This window comes from Ixodes scapularis, unplaced genomic scaffold (assembly GCF_016920785.2).
Source record: "Ixodes scapularis isolate PalLabHiFi unplaced genomic scaffold, ASM1692078v2 ptg001986l_1___fragment_3__unscaffolded, whole genome shotgun sequence".
Taxonomy (NCBI): domain Eukaryota; kingdom Metazoa; phylum Arthropoda; class Arachnida; order Ixodida; family Ixodidae; genus Ixodes; species Ixodes scapularis.
Genome location: NW_024610225.1, coordinates 501172 through 521505, shown reverse-complemented (window position 1 = coordinate 521505; position 20334 = coordinate 501172). Strand labels below are relative to the sequence as shown.

The 20334-nt window shown below is 48.8% G+C and overlaps 1 protein-coding gene across 1 annotated transcript in view; it reads left to right on the top strand.

The window, feature by feature from the left end:
• Positions 1–455: 455 nt before the first annotated feature.
• The window catches only part of LOC8028013 (phospholipid-transporting ATPase ABCA3), a 68595-nt gene continuing 48716 nt past the window's right edge, over positions 456–20334 (top strand). The window contains exons 1-3 of the mRNA XM_040217427.1: positions 456–607; positions 13355–13610; positions 17077–17264. Of these exons, the coding sequence (XP_040073361.1) occupies positions 456–607; positions 13355–13610; positions 17077–17264 (596 nt within the window). The remainder of the gene's footprint in view (positions 608–13354; positions 13611–17076; positions 17265–20334) is intronic.

Sequence of the window (20334 nt, the reverse complement as noted above, 5' to 3'; positions counted from 1 at the left end):
GAGCTCATTCGACAATTTTTTAAAAGCAGTTCTTTCTAAAGGCTTTCCAAGTGCCCATAAAATAGGTGTACAGCTTTCCCGTTCGACAGGCTTGTTAATTGACATGTTGGCACAGAAACTTACAACGACTAAACCGAGACACGCTGTCCACAGGAACCTCTTTGTGGAGGCGAAAATCTTTTTCATAAAACAAGTTCATATAAAGTAAGGTCAAAAATGAAAATGATCGAGACGCAGCCTTCATCAAAGCGCACATTGAGAAGGAAGTGGGCTTCTGGCAGGTGTGCCGCATCCTGAACGTCTCCGACAGCCAAGTGCGTGTCGCGCGGCGCTACTGGTTCCTGGCCCGCTGCTGCAACCGGCGACTGGCGTGCATGTCGGGGGCTGCATGCCACTGGCCCCGGACCTACCTGCTGGGTTGGAGCCCCAACTCCCTGTGGCCGGAGATCTTTAGCATGTGCCTGATCGGGATGATGGCCCTAGCCGCAGTCTGCCTCGCCGAGACCGACCTCTGGAAGATGCTGAGCCGCGTCTTCTACAGCACGCCGCACCTGTACGTGTCCCGCACGCCCCTGCATTGCCTCCTCTCCACAGAACAGGAGCGAAAGTGAGTATAGCGCAGACACGCTTTGCGAGAATACGCGTGCGTATACCTGCCAAAGAGGTCGAAAAATAATGCAGGAACTGAAATTGCACACCTTTTTATGTAATGTTTTTAGTTTACCAGTCACTTCGTACTAGCCATGTCTTACAGATGTCTGCAGCTCGTGGCTGCAGGATAGCTAATTGAATGACAATCTCTTAAGTGGCTGCATAATAGCTAGTTGAATGAGTGTGTCCTAGCCTAATAAAACAGTTTTCGCAAATTCCGTCCACCGACCGCTTAAACGTCATCCTTTCGTTCCTACGCATGACCTTAGAGAGAAGGCAAAATTGATTCCATTCTTCTGCAGGCGTCCAAAGAAAAACAAAGTCAAGGCGGGCAGAATGAATTGAGTTTCGTCATAGGGCACATTGCAATATTCATTGACCGCCCAATTTTCGGTTAATTGAAAACTAGATAAATGGGTGACTCCAATTGTACACGCGACGAGTGATATAATGGAGTGTCAGTGAGAAAATAGGCAGATCTGTTACCGCCGAAACCTCATGGCCATTGATATGTCGGATTTCCCCCTCGCTGGTGATGGCGCTTAAAGTAAGCATTAGGGATTTTCATAAAAGTGGACACTATTTTAAGAATATTTTTTTTTAGAAAAACATTTATGTATTGTGGTTCCACACCCTCTAAGTCGACAAGACCAGCCATGAACACCCAGTCGTCGCAGACCTTGACCGCACCATCTGTCGTCTGTATGCCCGCCGCCCCAAGAAATCTGACGCCTTTCCATGATGAGGCCCACGAGGATGTGGAGGACTGGCTTAAACATTATAAACGCATAGCCCGTCATAACGAATAGACTACGGAACAGCGCCTACAAGATATTTACTTCTGCCTGGAGGAAACTGCGAGGCACTGGTTCGAAATCCACGAGTCTTCGCGGACGTCGTGGGACGGCTGCGTCACCGAGATGAAGCAGAACTTCATGAATCAGCATTGTATGCAGACTGCCACATATCATCTCCAGGCGAGGTCTCAAGCACCCAACGAAAGCGTCACGAGCTCTCTTAAAGATATTCTGCGGCTGAGTACCCGTGCAGGTCGTTAAGCCACCGAATAAAAAATACTGCGCGTCCTTATAAGAGGCCTCGTCCGAAAACCTCCAACGGCAGTCGATGGGCTTGTTTCAGAAGCAAGAAATATCGAGCGGGCGCTAACGGTCCCAGCTTACCACTATCGTCGGCTCAACGACGTATCAGCTATGGCTTCAGCCCGCTCAGAGCTCAGCGCCAAAGCCGACGAACTTTGCGAGATCATCTGCGACGTTGTTCGCGAGGAACTCAAGAAACGTCTGTTGGCAGTGGTCCCTCCAACATCCTTGCTCATCGCCGAAGTCGTGCGAGAAGAGCTTCAAAGAGCCAACGAACCACAAGCTCCCTATCAACCCTGCGCCACTCGAGCGACCGGCGCTCAGCTACGCCACCATGGCACCACGACCGCTGTCTGCTACCCGTAAATACCAGTCGCTGTCCCGACGGGAGAATCCAACACTGCAGTGCCCGCGACACCAGGAAGAACAAGTCTTGTGCGTCTGACCAGAGCGTCCTTCACCGAGAAAAACCGACACGTGGTGAACGCCGACAAGCACCCGCTTTTCTACCATTGCGGGAAAGTCGACTACATCTACATCCCATGCCCCTAGCGACCACGGGGCTGCGCGTATTCCACCCGAGCGACCCGCACCCAAGTTACGGCGAACGTCCTCGCGACATCCATGAGTACCTCCGACGCTCACCACCCCTAGCCCCGTCTCTCCGCCGTGAATCCAACTCACTATCGCAACGACGTTCAGCGTCTCTAGCGCCACAAACCGTATACGAGAAAAAACTGCCTCCACTGCGGCACTGGAAAAACTAAGTGCGACAACGCCTGGAGGTGGCGTTGCCGATTACGATCGAAGAAAAAAGTGAAAGCCGTTTACAACTCCCTGTAACACCGAATTAGAGCGCAGCTCTTGAGGAGAAGGGGGGGAAGGTTACTGGGGGGGGGGGGTGAAGTGACCTTGGGGGGGTCAGGTGACCTTGGGGGGTCACGTGACGATGCCGATGATGTCACCAGTGACGTCACTGATGACGTCATTAGTGACGATGACGATGCGGACTCCGATGACGTCATCAGCGATGATGACGATGACGATGCGGATGTCGGTGATGTCATCAGTGACGTCACTGATAAAGTCATCCGTGATGATGACGATGCGGATGCCAGTGACGTCATTAGTGACGTCACTGATGACGTCATCAGTGACGATGACGATGCGGATGCCGGTGAGGTCATCAGTGATGATGATGATGCGGATGCCGGTGAGGTCATCAGTGACGTCACTGATGACGTCATCAGTGATGATGACGATGACGATGCGGATGCCGGTGACGTCATCATTGACGATGACGTCACCGGGGAGGTCACGCGACCTCGGCGGGGGGTCACGTGACCCTGGGGTGGTCACGTGACCTTGGGGTGTGTCACGTGACTTCGGGGGTGACCTTGGGACCACCAAGGTCACCCCAAGGTCACGTAACGCCCAGAGGTCACGTGACCCCCAAGGTCACGTGACACCCAAAGTCACGTGACCCCGAGGTCACGTGACGCTGGGGGAGGGGTCACGTGAACTCTGGGGGTCACGTAACCTTGGGGTGACCTTGGGGGCCGCGTGACCTTGGGATGACCTTGGTTACGCCGACGCCGACGCCGCTCAAGCCGGGAACGGGCCCCTAAGAGCTGCGCTCCAAAAACTGCCAAGAACACCGGAGCGCTCTCACACTCTCTACTCCACGCATCAAAACGACGTTCCTGCAACGGTGCCCAACAACCTAAACGTTGTTATCGACGGCCACGACACATCGGCACTCGTAGACACCAGAGCAGATTATCCAGTCTTGAGTGGGAGGCTCTCTCGCCGCCTGCAAAAAGTTACAACGGCCTGGGATGGACCACACATTCGAACCGCCGGAGGACACCTTATTACAACCGTCAGAAGGTGCACTGTCTGAGTCCAAATTCACGGCGAGACGTGTGATGTGAAATTTCTCGTTCTATGTGACTATGCCAGAGACGTCATTTTCGGCATGGACTTTCTGTGATTACGGCGCCGTCATCGACCTTCGAGAAAACAGGTTAACGTTGCCGACACCTGTTATGCCTTTACAGGAACCCCAAACGACGTCAGTTGCCACCCGAGCCGCTGCCGAACACGTAAACCTGACGACGTGATCAAGTGCTCTTCTACCTGTCGTAACCCATGCAGTTAGCTGCGGCAAAGTTGTTAAGAAAGTCAACATTCAATTGCTCCAAGGAAGAAGAATAGGTGTCGCAAGGGGTGTAGCTGAACTTCAGGATGGACGCACTGGGGTCCTCGTGACGAACGTTAGACAAGAAACGCAATACCTCACGAAAGGTGCCGCTGTGGGCCGCGTCGAGGAACTCCGGAACTCCGCCGAAATCGCCGGGATTGCTGGAAAATCCTCGCCGCCTAAGCAAGAAAACAAGTCGCCGGCGCAGCTTGACATTGAAGCTTTTGGGCCCGAAACGACGGCAGCTGATTAACTTCCTCGCCTAATACAGCGTCTGCTTTGCGACATCGTTGAAGGTGCCCCAGACCGCAGTTTCGAAGCACCGCGTCGTTACCGAGGACGACGCATCAACCGCCGCACAGAGTTTCCGTAAAAGAAAGGGAGGTCATTTCAGAGCAAGTCCAAGAGATGCTGAACGACGACAGAATCCAGCGTTCAAGCAGTCCGTGGGCCTCCCCAATCGTATTCGTTAAGAAGAAGGATAGAACGCCTAGGTCCTTCGTGGACTACCGGCAGCTGAAAGCGGTGGCTAAAGAAGACGCCCATCTAACTACACCGCTACACCGCGGCACGTCTATTCACCTACACCGCTACACGCTACACCGGCTGCGCCTCTCTCGGTACTTTTCATCCACGAACTTGAAGAGCAGCTACTGGAAGATCAAAGTCAACGAATGGGGGACCGAGAGAAGACAGCCTTCGTCACGCCGGAGGAACTGTATGAGTCAGGGTGATGCCCTTTAGATTATGCACGGCGCACCAACTTTCCAAGACGGTGCCCTTTTAAAGTGGGGAGTAATGTCACGCGCGTTTCAGGGCAAGCGTGCCCGTGGCTGAATCATTATCGTGCTTGGCTGCCACGCAAAGGCCAAGGTTCGATGGCTGGTAGCAAAAGCACATTTTTGTTATTTTGGTAAATGTCGCGTTCTTGTAAATTCAAGGACATTGTTGCTTATTCGAGGTTCTACACCCCAGCCTTCTACGCCGCTTGTTCCAGAAGCCCTCACGTGGGCAAAAGGATTTCCGCGTGGCGAGCCGGGGGCAGTCTCGCCCCGGCGTCCGATTCTGCTGGTTTGCCGACATCGACGGCTGCAACACTGAACTTCTATTTAGTTTTGGGCACAAGATCGCCCCATTAAACGTCTAGTTACTCGAGTTATTCGCCGTCTCATCAGTTGTCACTCGTGACAATATGTAACTGGACTCCTAGAAATATTTTCAAGATAGTGCTCTGGCACAACTCCATCCCCAAAGGAAGGTCCATTTGGCGACAGCCACGCGGTGGGAAAAACGATGGGCGCGTGATAACAAAAAAAAAATAAATAAAAAGCTATTTCCACACGAAGCTGGGCATTACTTCTGCAACCTCCACACAACAAAAATACAAACATTTCTTCCCTAATATAGGTGACACCCTCAGTATACACTGAAAAATGATACGAAAGGTAGGACAGTCACTATTGAATATCCCTTTGTCAACGTCATGTAAGTAGCCGCATTGGGCGTTACACACCGGTGTTCCACGACTCCAGCGCTGTTCTCGTGCCAAAGTCGTATCATTGTCCAAGTCGACTGAGTGCCCCGTCATCCAACGGTGTTCGACGAGTTCAGTCTTTGTGCTTGTTGTGCGAGTCGTTTTTGTCATGTCTCTTTTGTGTTGTCACACTTTCCGTTTTGTTCTCGAAATGTGTATAGCGTCAGAATCCCCACACTGTACTTTATATTCCACCCCACTTCTAATGCCCCCATAGGTAGAGCCTTTTGGATTTGTGAAAACATTCACCAAAGTGTAATATGAAACAGCTGTACACCCCATGAATGTAAGGCTCTTCTAACAGTGAATGACACTTGCTAGACATATGGAGTAGACACAGTCGATGTTCTCCTTCCCTCACTCTTTTTTCCTAGCTTCCTGGCTGCACCTTCACGTGTAGCAAATAACTGAGGATAGTGATGCTGACCTACTAGCCTGATTTGTGAAGTTTTGCAACCGCGGATGTTCGCTGGATGAGACGTCTCCAGATTGAAGAATGGGCGTTGGGAAGCCAACTGTTCTTAGAGCGCAGCTCTTAGGCGCCCGTTTCCGGCTTGAGCGGCGTCGCCGTCGGCGTCGGCGTAATCACGCGGTGCATTATGGGTCAATTTCCCCGCTGAATTTAGTGGAAAAATTACCCCGCTAAATATAGCGGAAAAATTGCCCCGCGAAATCTAGCGGAATATTTTCCCCGCTAAATCTAGCGGAAAAATTTCCCCGCGAAATCTAGCGGAAAAGTTTCCCCGCCAAATCTCTTCTAATGAGCTCACTGACCTTTCCGCAGTTACAGAACTAAAGCAGCTGTCGGTGTCAGTCAAACCACCCTGTAGGTTTGATGCACCAACCAAGTTATAATGGTCATCGCGCAAGGCAGCCATCTTGACAGGCTTCACAGTCCTCCTGACGTCTAAGGTCTTTTTTCCGAAAAACTATCCTCCATCATCACGAACCAGCGCAAGTAGACAGTTATTAAAAATCCAAACACACAAAAAAATACACTCACACAGCGCTGAACTATCAACTGAATTGTATTTCAAACTTCCTCTTCTTCGACCCCAAGGAATAGGTTGCCAAGGAAGAAAAGGGGAAAGAAAAGGCAAATGGGGGAGGGCAAAAGAAAAAGAAAAGGAAAACAGATGAATAGAAGACAAAGAAAAGGAAAATAAAGGAGAAAAATACTAATGCATCAGAGTCCAAGAGTTACAAAAATTACAAAAATAATTACAAAATTAATCACGCACAGGTATAAACCAGGTGATATGCCGGCCTACTGTCGACTACACTCTACCATTCAACTCTGCACATTCCAAGCTTGTAAAAAGAGGTATAGTGAGGTCATGCCTTAAGGACTCTATTAGCAAGTCATGCTTACATTCAATGCAGGCAAGCTTCGACGCTCAAGTATCAAGGCTAAGGTCCGCTGGATATCCTCTACAAATATTGACGTCGGTAACCGAGGTTCTCCTCAGAGAAATCAAGCTCGGTAGCGCCGCAAAAATACCCAGAGACAGGACAACCAGACCGATAGTCGTGCCATATATGCATAATATATCGCATGGTCTAAAGAAAATAGCGAACAGAGTAAATGTAAATGTAGTGTTTTCAGCACCACACAAACTTCACAGCCTCTGCAAAAAAGTAAACACCTCCTCAATCAGCACCGTCAGCTGCGCAAAGAAACACAGATCCAACTTTGTCCCATGTGTTGAAGGGGTAGTCTATTCGTTTCCCCTTTCCTGTGGAAAAGAGTACATTGGACAGACGGGGCGGTGTTTAAAGGGAAGATGGGGCACTTCTAGATTTGAGAAAAAACGCTTGAATTGCGTTCATTTGGCCTTTAGAATAACATATATCAAAATTATATTTCAATGCGACGCGCCGGAGAGCCATAAGAGCAATTTGAAAATAGGGCTGAAGCCCCGCCTCCCTAGCCTTGGCAAGCCAAAAGATCCGTCGATGACGTCACGGACAGCGACTCTCTTTCGCGTTTTTCTCCCGTTTAACAATACTTACGCGGCAAATGGTTTTGGTATTCGGGTTCACGAGGTAAAAATACACTTGAATTCACTTCTAACTAATTTTTTTCAAGAAGCTCCGTAGCTTCCCTTTAAACGACCGCCTGCGAGAGCACAACAACAACATTGCCAATGCCAACTCCGGTCACCTAGGTATTCACTGTAGGGATTATGGCTGTTTTGCGCGACTGGACAACTGTGCTGTGTTAGGCAGGAGTAAAAACCAGCTCACCCGAGAAATTATAGAAGCGGAGAACATTGCAAGACGAGAAGCCCAGTGCGTTAGCACTCCGTCCTTAGCTTTATCGGAGAAAGAACTACATTATTTAGACAGAAGGTGTTTAAGACAATAAGCCAGTATAACCACTGATTTTTGTTTACATCTTATATTATTTAACAACTAATTTCTGTAACTCTTGGACTTTTTGCATCACTCAAACTATTTACGCCGAGAGTGTAGTCGACAGTAAGCCAGCATATCACCTGGTTTATACCTGTTCGTGATTAATTTTGTAATTATTTTTGTAATTTTTGTAACTCTTGGACTCTGGTGCATTAGTATTATTCTCCTTTATTTTCCTTTTCTTTGTCTTCTATTCATCTGTTTTCCTTTTCTTTTTCTTTTGCCCTCCCCCATTTGCCTTGTCTTTCCCCTTTTCTTCCTTGGCAACCTATTCCTTGGGGTCGAAGAAGAGGAAGTTTGAAATACAATTCAGTTGATAGTTCAGCGGTGTGTGAGTGTATTTTTTTGTGTGTTTGGATTTTGAATAACTGTCTACTTGCGGTGGTTCGTGATGATGCCTTACCAACTCGCCCAATCTGCAGTATCCTCCATCATTGTGTCACAATCCATGCGAAACCTCCCACAACTATTACGCGTTCCTTATCGCTATCCACTCGTGGATACTCTTTATGCTTCGCGCACCATTGGGTAAAAGTCCTCAATATTCTGATGGTCACGTGAAACGAAAACGCAAAATTTTCGTGCGAGAATTATTTGAGATATTTGAGCACGACATACGTCGGCATCTATGTCAATGTCTGTCACATCTCGCGCGATACGTGCTGAGCCATAGCCTTTATTCTAGAAGGCCTATCAATTCCTTGACGGAGGCAATGAGCGCGCGGCCGCTAGAAAAAGGCTATACAGCTACTCTGGGTTACCCCTATAGGGTAATCCAGAGGGGTAACTTATAAAGCATATACAGCTACCCTGGGTTACCCCTCTGGGGTAAGACAGGGTAGCTGTATAGTTTTTGCTTAAGAGCCAGAGTAACGCGCTCCTTTTTATTTTGCCGCCAACTCCGTATTGGCGGAGAGGCGGTCACGTGCACCGAGCTGGATTCGACGTTTGTGCGATAAAGCGACCTTGCAGGAGCCGAGTTTCGGGCGGATCATGCTTCTCGCTTTGCAATTCCGAAATATACAACCTACACTAAAACAGAAGGGACTGGAAGCTTTCTTGACCCTTCAACATTTTGTGTTGCCACTGGATACAGTATAACTGCGTTGTTTTATAATGCGAGCGATGTTTTAAAACATGTTTTCAAAGTCAGGGAAGAAGACGACATGGAGGACGATCGCGTAGCTCTCACAGCCGGGGCTCTTGCAAAAGTGAAGGTCGCTTCCTGCAGTGGGGCCTTGGATTCAACATGGCCGTCCTGGAATCACCATTGCGGTACTCTGCTCCGCAAGGCGCAGTATATACAGTTACTCTAGAGGTGACCTTTCAGCCAGCGCCAACAATAGGCGCGGTGGTCTCTCTGCGAAACAACAAATCAGAGCGGAGAAAAAACAAAGGAGGCTGTCGGTGCGTGGACAAACGGGAGAGGGGCGGAATAAAAATTAATCGACGCAAAATGTTCCCGTGTTCCGAAAAAAAAAAAAAGGAGTGCTTTTGTGTTTGTCTGGTTTTTATCGCTGTGCATTGTTTGGCGCCACCCGAGACAAACCCCGTGAGCGCCCTCTCCGTTGATCTCCTTTCCACTTTACAGAGGCCACGCCCCTTTGCGATATGACAGGCTTTCTATTAAAACAGAGGCTATATGGCAAAGCAGGTTCCATTTATTCGTCGTCTGCCCAGGCAAACGTGGCATACGCCACAATTTCTCATTAATCAGCTCCCACAGAACGGTTGTCGCGGGTAAACGCGTCTCGCACCGCTGCGCTCGGCCCATTTCTGGGTGCAGCCATGTTGACGTCACGTGACCACTAATAGGGTATTGTAGTAGACCGTTCCTGCAGCCCGCTAAGCACCCGGATAGCGCTCCGTAATCCGCCACAAGACCTTGAACTATGCAGACAAGGCTGGCGGCGCAGATGCGCAGCTGCGGCGTTTTCTTCGGGGATACCGGAGCGGAGGAGAAAAACGATCTACTACAACTCCCTAATATGCCCAACGGGAAAGATATCGGAAACCGGTAAGTTGCCATTTTTGGCCGCCGGTGTGCAGCTCTAATTTCCCGAGATGCTCGTGACGCATTGACAGGTAGTCGTCGTGAAGGGTGTCGATGGAGCTATAATGAGTTAGAAGGGTAGCTCTGGCAATCACTCGCTCCTGTTAGCGGCCGAGAGCGGTTTTACGCTTCATATGAGTCACTGTCAGAACCAACCACAACGTCGCAGCTCCACCCCGCTTTGCATGCGCAGTTCTGAGCTACTCTCGCCCTTATGCCATCTCCCTCAAACACTTAGACTCTCTCAGAAGCTCGGCGAAAGGATGGCCTGCAACGCCGGAACTTGATGCATCTCCTCTTTTCTAACCTTGAAATATTAACGTTTTCAAATTCATTGCACTAAACCTTAAAAGACACGTGCAAAGGATTTTTCAAACAACCTACAGGGTGATTCAAGGAGACGCCAGGCTCTTTAAATCTACCGCAAAATTCGGTTTCTTAACCTATCGCGCTACGACTTTGTGCAGTGTTGCCCACAGATGGTGCATTTTTTTGTAAAATTTGCAAAGAGCGAACCTACCTGAGGAAAAAGTGAGCAAAGAAAGAAGCCTTAGCTCTTATGGAAACGCAGCGACGCCACCGGTCTTCAAACAACACGGCACCGTTTCGCACGGAGACAAGAGATGGCGCAAGTGGTCGCGACGCCAACTGCCGCCAACGAACGAGCATACGACGCATAGAGCCGGCGTATTTAGCAGACAAGGAACTGCAGTTCCTTGTTGTTACCGCGCCTGTTTTTGTTTCTGTGACTGTCGCCGCCTGCAGAACGCGCGCCGCTTTTGAGTCGAAAAGATCGTCTGCTAAAGACGCTGGCTCTCGGCGCCGCATGCTCGTTCGTTGGCGGCGTTCGTTGCGCCATCTCTTGTCTCCCGTGCGAAACGGCGCCGTGTTGTTTGAAGACCGGTGGCGTCGCTGCGTTTCCATAGGAGCTAAGCCTTTTTTCTTTCTTTACTTTTTCCTCAGGTAAGTTCGCTCTTTGCAAATTTTACAAAAAAAAAAAAAAAAAAGCACCATCTGTGGGCAACGCTGCACAAAGTCGTAGCGCGATAGGTTAATAAACCGAATTTCGCGGTCGATTTAAAGAGCCTGGCGTCTCCTTGAATTTCCCTGTAGATGAAAAAAGAACGCCATAAAACAAAACTTACAACGACAAAACTATTTTAGAGCTATATTTACGGCGCGAAACGAATTCGTATTTGGCGCCCCCTGGCGCTCGTGGAAAAGTGGCCGCTATGGTCACGTGACTGGCCACTATGGTCACGTGGTACTTGCGCTCTTTCGGGAGCTTCATATGGACTCTAACAGTTACTTATTAATCTTCGTTTTAAGTACAACAAAAACGAAAAAAAGAAGATTAATAAATAACTGGGTATGACGAGAAGGCGTCCGCCGATCACGGAGGAGCGGTCATGTTTCATGGGGGATCGGGAGGCGGAGCAACTCCGTTCGGGTCGCCTGCTCCATGTCGGATTTGGCCTACTGATCTAGGCGCGCTCCCAAACGACCAATGGAATTCGCCATTAGATATGTTTGCGCATGCGTTCGCCTCCTTCTCACCGCGCCGGAGCAAAGGCTCGCAGCGCAGCATCGTAAATCGCTAAAATCACAATATTTAGGCTTCATTTTCACTAAGATTAAAATACAATGATAACGTATCCTATTCAGTTTCCTGTAGCCTTATTCATTTCTTGCTATCGGCTTTGAACGCATTGCGTGGCCTTGACCTGCTGGTTACGGGTTTTCGTTTGTCTTAAGGGATGGATCTCGCGCTTGTCGCGTGAGCTCCCAGCCCAAGTTATGTCCAGCGACGAAAATCACCAGATAACGAAATAAAAAAAGAAAAAAAGAAAAGGAAAGAAACAAGTTCAAAGCTAGCTACAACCTCCTTCTGAATGCCACGGAAGTGAACATATTAGACAGTTTTAGTATAGCGTTGCTGGCTCTTACGTACGCCATAGGCAATAGTATAGCGTACGCTAAAAGTGACCTGCTCGGACTGAATTTATTTGTGCGTTACATTTTCGAGTGAACACCGCGCATGATTTTGGTTAAATTTGCAAGAGCCGTAGAATTCCGCGTGCTTATAGCGCAGCCATGCTCCTGGAAAGAAATATTGAAAATGAAAACGTGTCAATCATTTTATTTCAAATTAAACCAAGCCGCAGCTGCTTCGTCAAGCGCGCTTTTCTGCGGGGTACAGAGGCTACGAGTACGAGTGCGTAGCCAAATTCGATCACAGAGCCTCCCTCAGTCGTCCCGTGGAAACGGCACTTTTATCAATGCTATCGCGAATGAAATTCATGACCTACTGATGTCCACTGCATAGCGAGAAATTCGGCGATTTCTTTTAGAGTCGTTCGTCCGTCGGCGATGAACTATGCGAATAGGCTTAGCGTTCAGCAGATCGCACCGTTGAGGCACATTCCGAGCGGCGAACATTTTCACTGTTCACTCCTTCAGCTGCACGGCGATCTGATTCGACTGCGGTAGGTCCCAGAAAGCATTGCCGAGCTGAACACCACGCAATTTCACGTAACACAGAACTTCGAAAACACCACGTTGCCCCCTTGTTGCGCCAGTCGAGGTAACCGCCACCTTGAAACTGGCGCTCTCGTCGGGTCCGAGATCTCTCGAGAGCGTCCCGAAAGCCCGCTAGCCCGCCAAGCAAAATCCCCAGCGTTGCGTTCGTACGCAATACGCTAGCCTTTCTACTGCGTTCTGCGCACGCACACTCACGACCCGCAGTCTCCTCGCGTACGCAAAGCTATAGCGTACGGTCCACTAAAACTGTCTGTTATGTATGCTGACTATTCAAGGAAGATCAAGCAAAGTAAAGCGTAAAAGTTGCAATGCGGGAACAGTAATTCATTTGACTAAGCCCCTTCTTCAAAAGGCCAGGTGATGTCAGCGCGAACCAGCTGCGCGCAAAGAGGTTAGGCGCTGTCGCGTGTACCTGGAACAAGTGGTGTAAGCACATAGCTGCGCGCTCGCAATGGCCTAATGTAGGGGAGCTCTTAGCAGCGGGCGAACAATCTCTAATGACGGACTCTGAGCCAAGGTTGGATGACTGCGCTTAACGTTTCGCCTGAGCTCGGCTCGGCTCGGTAGAACACGGGTGGTGTGTAAGCGCGCGGCGAGTACTCACATTCTTCGTGCCAGGATGGATGAATGAATGGATGGATGTTGAAAGTTACACCATTTGTAGCGGGCGGTAGCTTGCGCCACCTAGCAGAAGTCTAAAAAGACAAGCATACGATTTCTCCCGCCCTTCTAAAACCAATTTTCTTTTCCTAACAAGAAATGGTGACCACCAGTGTTGGTCGATAAAATTTTGAAAAGAATCTACAAGGAAAGCATTTATGAGCTCTAAGTCAAGGCCGTACGTGCGTTTCCAGACTCAGGCGTCAGCTGCCTTCCAAGACGCTCGCGTGCGAAGACACGCTGTACGTGAGCCACCTGCGGCAGGAGGCTGGGCCGTACGCGCCATTGCACGACGTCACCCTGTGCCTGCACCGGCGCGAGGTCGTGTCCGTCCTGGGCCCCACGGGCTGCGGCAAGTCGCTCCTGCTCGAGGTGTTGGCCGGTCGGCAGCTCGTCACCGACGGAAACGCCTACCTGCTCGGGCTCAACCTTTTCATGCACACCAACCAGGTACACCTTCTGCCGGATGGCCGTCATCCCGGCGTAGAGTAACGGCTCCTATACTTTGTTCACCCTTAAGGTGAGACTTGAGCCAAGTCTACGAGAGCGACAGAACGGTATCTGGGCTTTGAAAGGCTCTTCCGCAAAACAAGCTCAAGCGCCAGCAAGGCACGTTTCAAAACAAGGTGCATGGGTTAGCTCCTGCTTACACCTTTAACTGCAGCCTCACCTTAATGGTGAACGGAGCTGAGGTGGCGTCGTGTGAAGTCATGTAACCGTGTTATCGCGTCTCCCATCTACGGGGGCAAGGAAGATAGTGGAAATGACAGACTTTTGTATCGTCAATTTAGTATACTTTTGTTTTAGTGCTCATAAAATCCTGGTTAATTTTGGAATTCCCCCGGGAAGACTCTTAGCGTCTATTTTATTTTTGTTATTAAAATCTAATATTTGGAATAAAATTTCTTGGAAGCCGCGGTTATACGTCCAATGACCGCGCAATTGATAAGAAAGGGAACGATTTAATCAAGCAGTACCATTCGAATCGGAAAATTTGGGTTCGATTGAGAAGTATCGTAACTCACGAGAGATGGGCATAACTTATGGAAGAGCGTTATGTCCCTAGCCCACGAATTGAAGCACACTCGTGTTGGCTACATGCTTGGAAACCCGAGCCTTTCGGAGGTTTCAGATTTTAAATATTCTGAGTTATACATAGTCTACCTTTTAAGCTGCATTAAGCATATTACCTGCGTATGTCAACCTCCTCCTAAATTTACCAAAAACTAACTTTATAAGATATAATATTAAAAATATATGTTCCTAAATTATGAATATATTTTTCGGCAGTTGCGGGATGATGCTATCGGGCTTCGGGGAGCCGTTCACGAAACCAATCTCTACGAAGTTAAAAAGGATTGAGGATAGAATGGGTAGGTTTGTATATCACTAACCAGATGACGTCAGTGGCTGATCTACTTCAGGGAGCTGGTCTGCCATCAGTGACGAAAGTAAATTGAGTATTCCAATAAAAATGCTTACGTCAAGTCACATATAGGTCTTTATACAGGGGGTGCGAGTGCTCCAAAATGCTTGTTTGGCGAATGCAAGGAGGAGCACGCCTATCAAACGGAAACACACGGAAGGCGCAGCCAATCGCGCACCGTTCTTGGTTCAGGTCGAGGTGCTCAAGGAGCAGACGAAATTGCACGCCGTATAGTAGTGCCCAATAGTGAAAAGGAATACCTGTTCTTTTTACCCGAATAGTTAAAGTATACGCACCACAGAAATCTACAACTTCGTGTGACGCTATAGCGGTGCCGACAGAATGGAAGTTTGAGTACATAACATTAACAGAATCGAAACATTCAAAACAAAGACATTTCTCGTGAGCGGACGTCGAGTTATTGGTAAAACAAACTTTCAAGAAATGTAATTGTCGGCGCCTGTGGCATTAATTTCAGCTAAAATAACCTCGTTTCATCACGAATAGAAGCAAGACTGTCCTTTTTGCCGCAAACCCAATGATCGAACAAATCCACTCGATTCATGAACTGGAAATTTTTTTTTTAGTATGGGTATACGCGAAGGCGTCTTCCCACTATATTATGGACATTAGCTTAATGCTTCCTCTACAGCAAAAAATAAAAGAAAAGAAAGCGCTGTCACATTTTCCGGCTTTAATATCCCATAAACAACATCAGCGGCAGTAACCTATGAAGTTCCAGCTCTATCACAATTGAACTGCCATTGAGCTTCATTCGCGCAAGTAGGAGTCGTTGTGGTTGAACTTTAATTACAATGAAATTCTAACGACAACGTCGGAAGTGCTCTGAAAATGGGAGCTAAGGACGAGAGGAGGAGGAAGGGTGTTGAGATATATATTCAGCTTTCCGAAAATCAGCTATAACAAAAACTAAATATTTTCGTCTAAATGCAGCCAATCTACTTAGGAGAAGCTAAGTTTATGGTAGCCCTCTTGCCTGAAAACGGCACGCGTTTTGTCGCCAAAATCATGAGACGCATGGAATGCAGTACTAACGCATGAAATGCTTTTTAACAGAACCCCCAATCCCAAAGTTGCGTCCGTCTGTCCGAATGTCTGAGCATTTTCTGCTACATTTAGCTTGAAAACTGAGATCACGTGACCGATATACCAACTGAGAAAATTAACATTACGTGAGCTATTCATCAAGTCAATTTCCCTGCTAAATTTAGCGGGAGTAAAAAAAAACAAAAACTAAAAAAAAACAAGAGGATATTATGATAATGGAAATATTGCAAAGGTGCAACCGAACTGGACAAGAATTACGATAATAATCCCTGGAGAAGGCTAACAGGAGGCACAAGGGACAGACACTAATCTCCAAGCACAGCTAGGGGACTGGTGCGCGACCGAAAAAATCCGCCTGGTTTAGGTATCGAACAAGGCACCTCTCCGTTTCCAGTGGCTACCAACTGAGCTAAGCAGGAAATAGACGTCAGTAGAGCAAACGGGTTTTATATAGGGAGCCTTCATGTGCGCTTTGCTGGGGTGATGCCACTTTTTGTAATACCACTCGCCGACAAACCAGCAGCCATTTTGGTCCTCGGCGACAATCTGTGGACCTGTAACCCTCCCGGAAACAAGCACCTTATCTCACAAGTTCGGAGCAGCGTTGTGGAACCCACGGAGGGAGGATTAGCACTTCCCCCCTCGGATGGGAGGACCGATGGACACAAAGGCCACTTTCCGGCGCACGGGGAAACAATGAGGAACAAAATGGCGGTGGACGAGGGTGTGGGAAAGGGAAACAGGCAGTTGGCATCACCTTATGCGAAGCGCACATGGAGGCATACTAGTTTTATCAGCTGCCACGAGTCTACCACCAACAAGGTTTGTTGGTGTTAGATTGGTGGCAGCTCATAACACCCGTTTGCTCTACTGACGTCTAACTCCTAGTTAGCTCAATTGGTAGAGCGCTCCACTGGAAATAGAGAAATCCTTCGTTGGATACCAGGACCAGGCGCGTTTTTTCGGTCGTGCACCAGTCACCTCGACCTGTTTGGAGATTTATGTCTGCCCATCGTCTCCCTTGTTCCTCTTCTCCAGGGATTATTATCATCGCCAAGAGGCCCTGGGTTTGATTCCTGGTGAGCCAGTGTTAATTTATTGTCTGAAAAAATGATTTTCCTCGTTGCCTTACTTATGTGGCTGTGGTACCCAAACCGGTCGTGCTGGCAAGCCCTACCATGGTGTACGTGCGGACGGATGGACGGATGCCGGTACGGACGAATACATTTTTGGCACTAGAAGGTTCTGCTTTAAAGCATTTCAAATTATAAAATACATGTGTCGTTCAAGTTAAGGTGGCCATCGCTATCACGTGAATTGCTTGAGCACGTTCTTGAGTAATATAAAATTGTGGCAGAAGTATTTCTGCGGCTGTACAAGCTAACGCAGAGCGTTTGGTTAATCGCGCCTTTTTTTGCGCAGTTTGTGCGTCAGCTCGGCTACATGCCCCAGGAATTGGGAAAGCTCTCCTGGATGACGGGACGGCAGCTCATGCAGCACATGGCCAGGATGCGCCGGATTCCTGCAGCTGTCATCTATAACGTCGTGAACCAGGTCATGTACATGCTGGATCTTTTCGACGATGCCGACAAGCCTATCGGACATTTCAGGTATATCTTTTATTTCCTCATCTCTATTTCCGCCACCAATCAAATAAACACAGTATAATAGATAAAAAAACAGTGTATATTTGCGATGCTTTGCTACAGACTACGTCGAAAGGAGAAATCATTGCTTGTCTCCCGTAGTCAGTGACAGGTTATGGAATTTCCTCCCACCTCTTGCAGAGCAAACGCTGGAGAGGACGAGACCTCCTCTCCGACATTCGCTTTAATAAAGTGGAAAGAGGTGGGAGGAGCCTCTAGTTTACTCTTCACTTGCCACCGACTAGTGTACTTGAACAGCACGCTTGTTAGGACTATTTTAATGATATTTTCTGGCGGCCCTCTCGCGCGTCGAGCACAGTCACACTGAGTAAGTTGGCGCTTCCTTTCAGCCATTTCCGCGCAGGTGGGCAATAAGGAGACGTGAACGGCACATTAACTTGACTTTCCCGCGACCCGAGCATATGTGAGCTATAATGGGAGCATGTCTCCGGCAGCGCATGTACACCCGCCGGCAATATGAAGATGAACACTTTACCTGGTTTCTTGCCTGTTTTACGGGTCCCTAAAGCTCTTTTAACTCTCAGCGTCTCAAATGGTACGTGGCCAAGGGTCTAAACTTTGCGTTCTAGCCCTCTTCTGGGACAGAGCTTGTTCCAAAACTTGCAGGATGTCAAAAACAAGAGGGCTGTTCACCTTCATATCGCTCACGGGTGTAAGGGCGTTTTGATGTGGTGATCGAAGTTTTGGCGGGGAAGGGATGACTAGACAAATTGAGAAGAACGAGAAAATTGCTACCGCCTTCCAAAGAAAATCGAACTCAGGGCACCAACGTTTTGAGCCCGGCGATGAATCACTACGCCGACGGGAAGTCTCGGGATGCGGTATTTATTATGTGCCCCTAGCCTTATAAAGTGCGTGTCGGGCCAAGGTCCGAGGCGCTTTCTGGACGTGTCGCAGACATCTCATCTGGAAAGAAGAACGAACGGTGTGAAGATAAGATGACTGAGCAGAAGCTGCGCCGTGATGAGTTTGTCTATCTTGAATGGGTGAAGATGTACAATATTCGACAACTAGTTGCCCGATTATGGGTTTGTCGCAATTTAATAGAACTCATATGAATGTAATCTACAGCAAAGAACTGTAGAAATACAGTCGCGATTTTATAATCTTTATTTGTTCTTGTTTCCCAGTATATACAAAGTGCATTTGGTATGATCACTGGAATATTTATTATATTTATTACCCATTTTGTGTTCGTTTTGCAACCGTTTAATAATGACATACCCCTAAGAAAAAATTCATCGTACAAAGGACGTACCATATTGATTTACCATTTATTTTTACGCTTCAGATACCGGTCACTTAGGGGTCTGTACATATGTCAACATTCTCAACAGACTGACCTTGGTGCCCAGTGCCCTTGCACTATCTGTGTAGCTGCCTCTCTATGCCTTGCTGGAACCACTTTTCTAAGTGCCTTGCACCCATGCCTGGAACGGTGCTTTCAGCTTATTGATCACCTTTAGGTGTTGTCTTTGCAGGGAGTTTTTTCATGCCACTGAACGGGTAAAAACACGTGGGGGCTGTTGTGCCGGGCTGTGGCCGGCGGTCAAACCGCACGGCCCACCAGCGACGGCAAGCAAGCAACTGAGCCAACTGAGCGTCCAGAGCCGGGAACCAAAAAGCATGTTTATCTCACGAGGCAATGGCTTTTTACAGAAGACGTGGGCACAGTGTTCGCAACCCAATTATCGAAAGTGTCCTAACTTGGCACTCACGCCGCACACAACATCTCCCCCCTTAAAAATGTCCGAGAATGTCCCGGGCATTTTAGCTGTGAAAAAAAAAAAAAAACAGTTTTACAGATAGTGTCTTTTGGGAGCAACCACTTGTCTCCCAGAATGGGTCGTGTAGGCTTGGCCTGTGTCATAACCACGAACACCTGGTGGTAACGCCGGACGAGGCACATCACAATGAGGGGAGTCGTCAGGTCCCCCCGAGGCCGAACCATCGCCGGAAGCTGGAGTAGCAAAGGGCGTCGAAGATGCGCTCCTGTCACTGCGTCAACGACATAAGACCTCGGGCGTTGAGCCGGGCTTAAGGCAGTGCCACGCAGCCTCTCGGGTTCAACCCAAACTCAAGTGCCCTGTTAAAGTCTTGGAAGAGCACGGGCTCGATGACGGCTGTTGAAGTCTGCTGTCTGTTTCCTACAGTAGTCGGAGTCTCGTGTGACAACCAGGTCTCGTCCCGGATTAAGAGGCTGTAGCTGCTCCTTCCTCTTCTGAACCCGCGTTCGAAGCTGGCGGCCCATCAACAGCTGTGCTGGGTTGTAGCCGGTGACACCTTGCGTGTCTCTGTAACTGAGGAGCGCCAAGTACGGGTCCTTGGCCTTGCGAAAAAGGTCCTTAATGGTTCGAACCATTCGTTCAACTTCACTGTTTGACTGGGGGAAGTTTGGGCTACTGGTCACACGTGCGAAGCAGCAGGAGCTTGCGAATCGGCCGAACACCAGAGACAAAACTGGGGGACCGTTACCAGACCGGAAAGTCTTGGGGATTCCGTGACGATCAAACATACTCTTGAGGACGTCAATGACCTTCCCTGCTGTCGTGCTTCGTAGCGTCGCCCGGGGTACCGGGAACAGTAGTCAACTAGAAGAATGAAGGTTTTGCCGTTCAAGTGGAAGAGGTCGACACCGAGGACTTCCCTCAGAAGGCACGGGCTCTGGACTTGCAGCGGTTGATACCTTGATGGCCTTCGTGGATCAAGGCTAGTATCGTCGGGCGGAGTGCTGCTGAGATGACGATACGGGTTCCCTTCAGCAGAAGACCATTGCAGACTGAAAGTTCTTCCAACACGGGTGCATACATTGCAACGTGCGTAGGTAACTTTCCCTTGGATGCCAACCGCCCTGGAAGGATGAGATGTGGGTACTGCATTCACCCTCGGATGTTTGAGCCATCTTGAGATCTTCTATGGAAGCTGAAAGCACCTCAGAGGAGCCGTCCACTTTTTCTGCAGCGAAAAGCTCGATGGCGTCCAGCTCTCCCGGCCCGACGATGGCCTTGCAAGG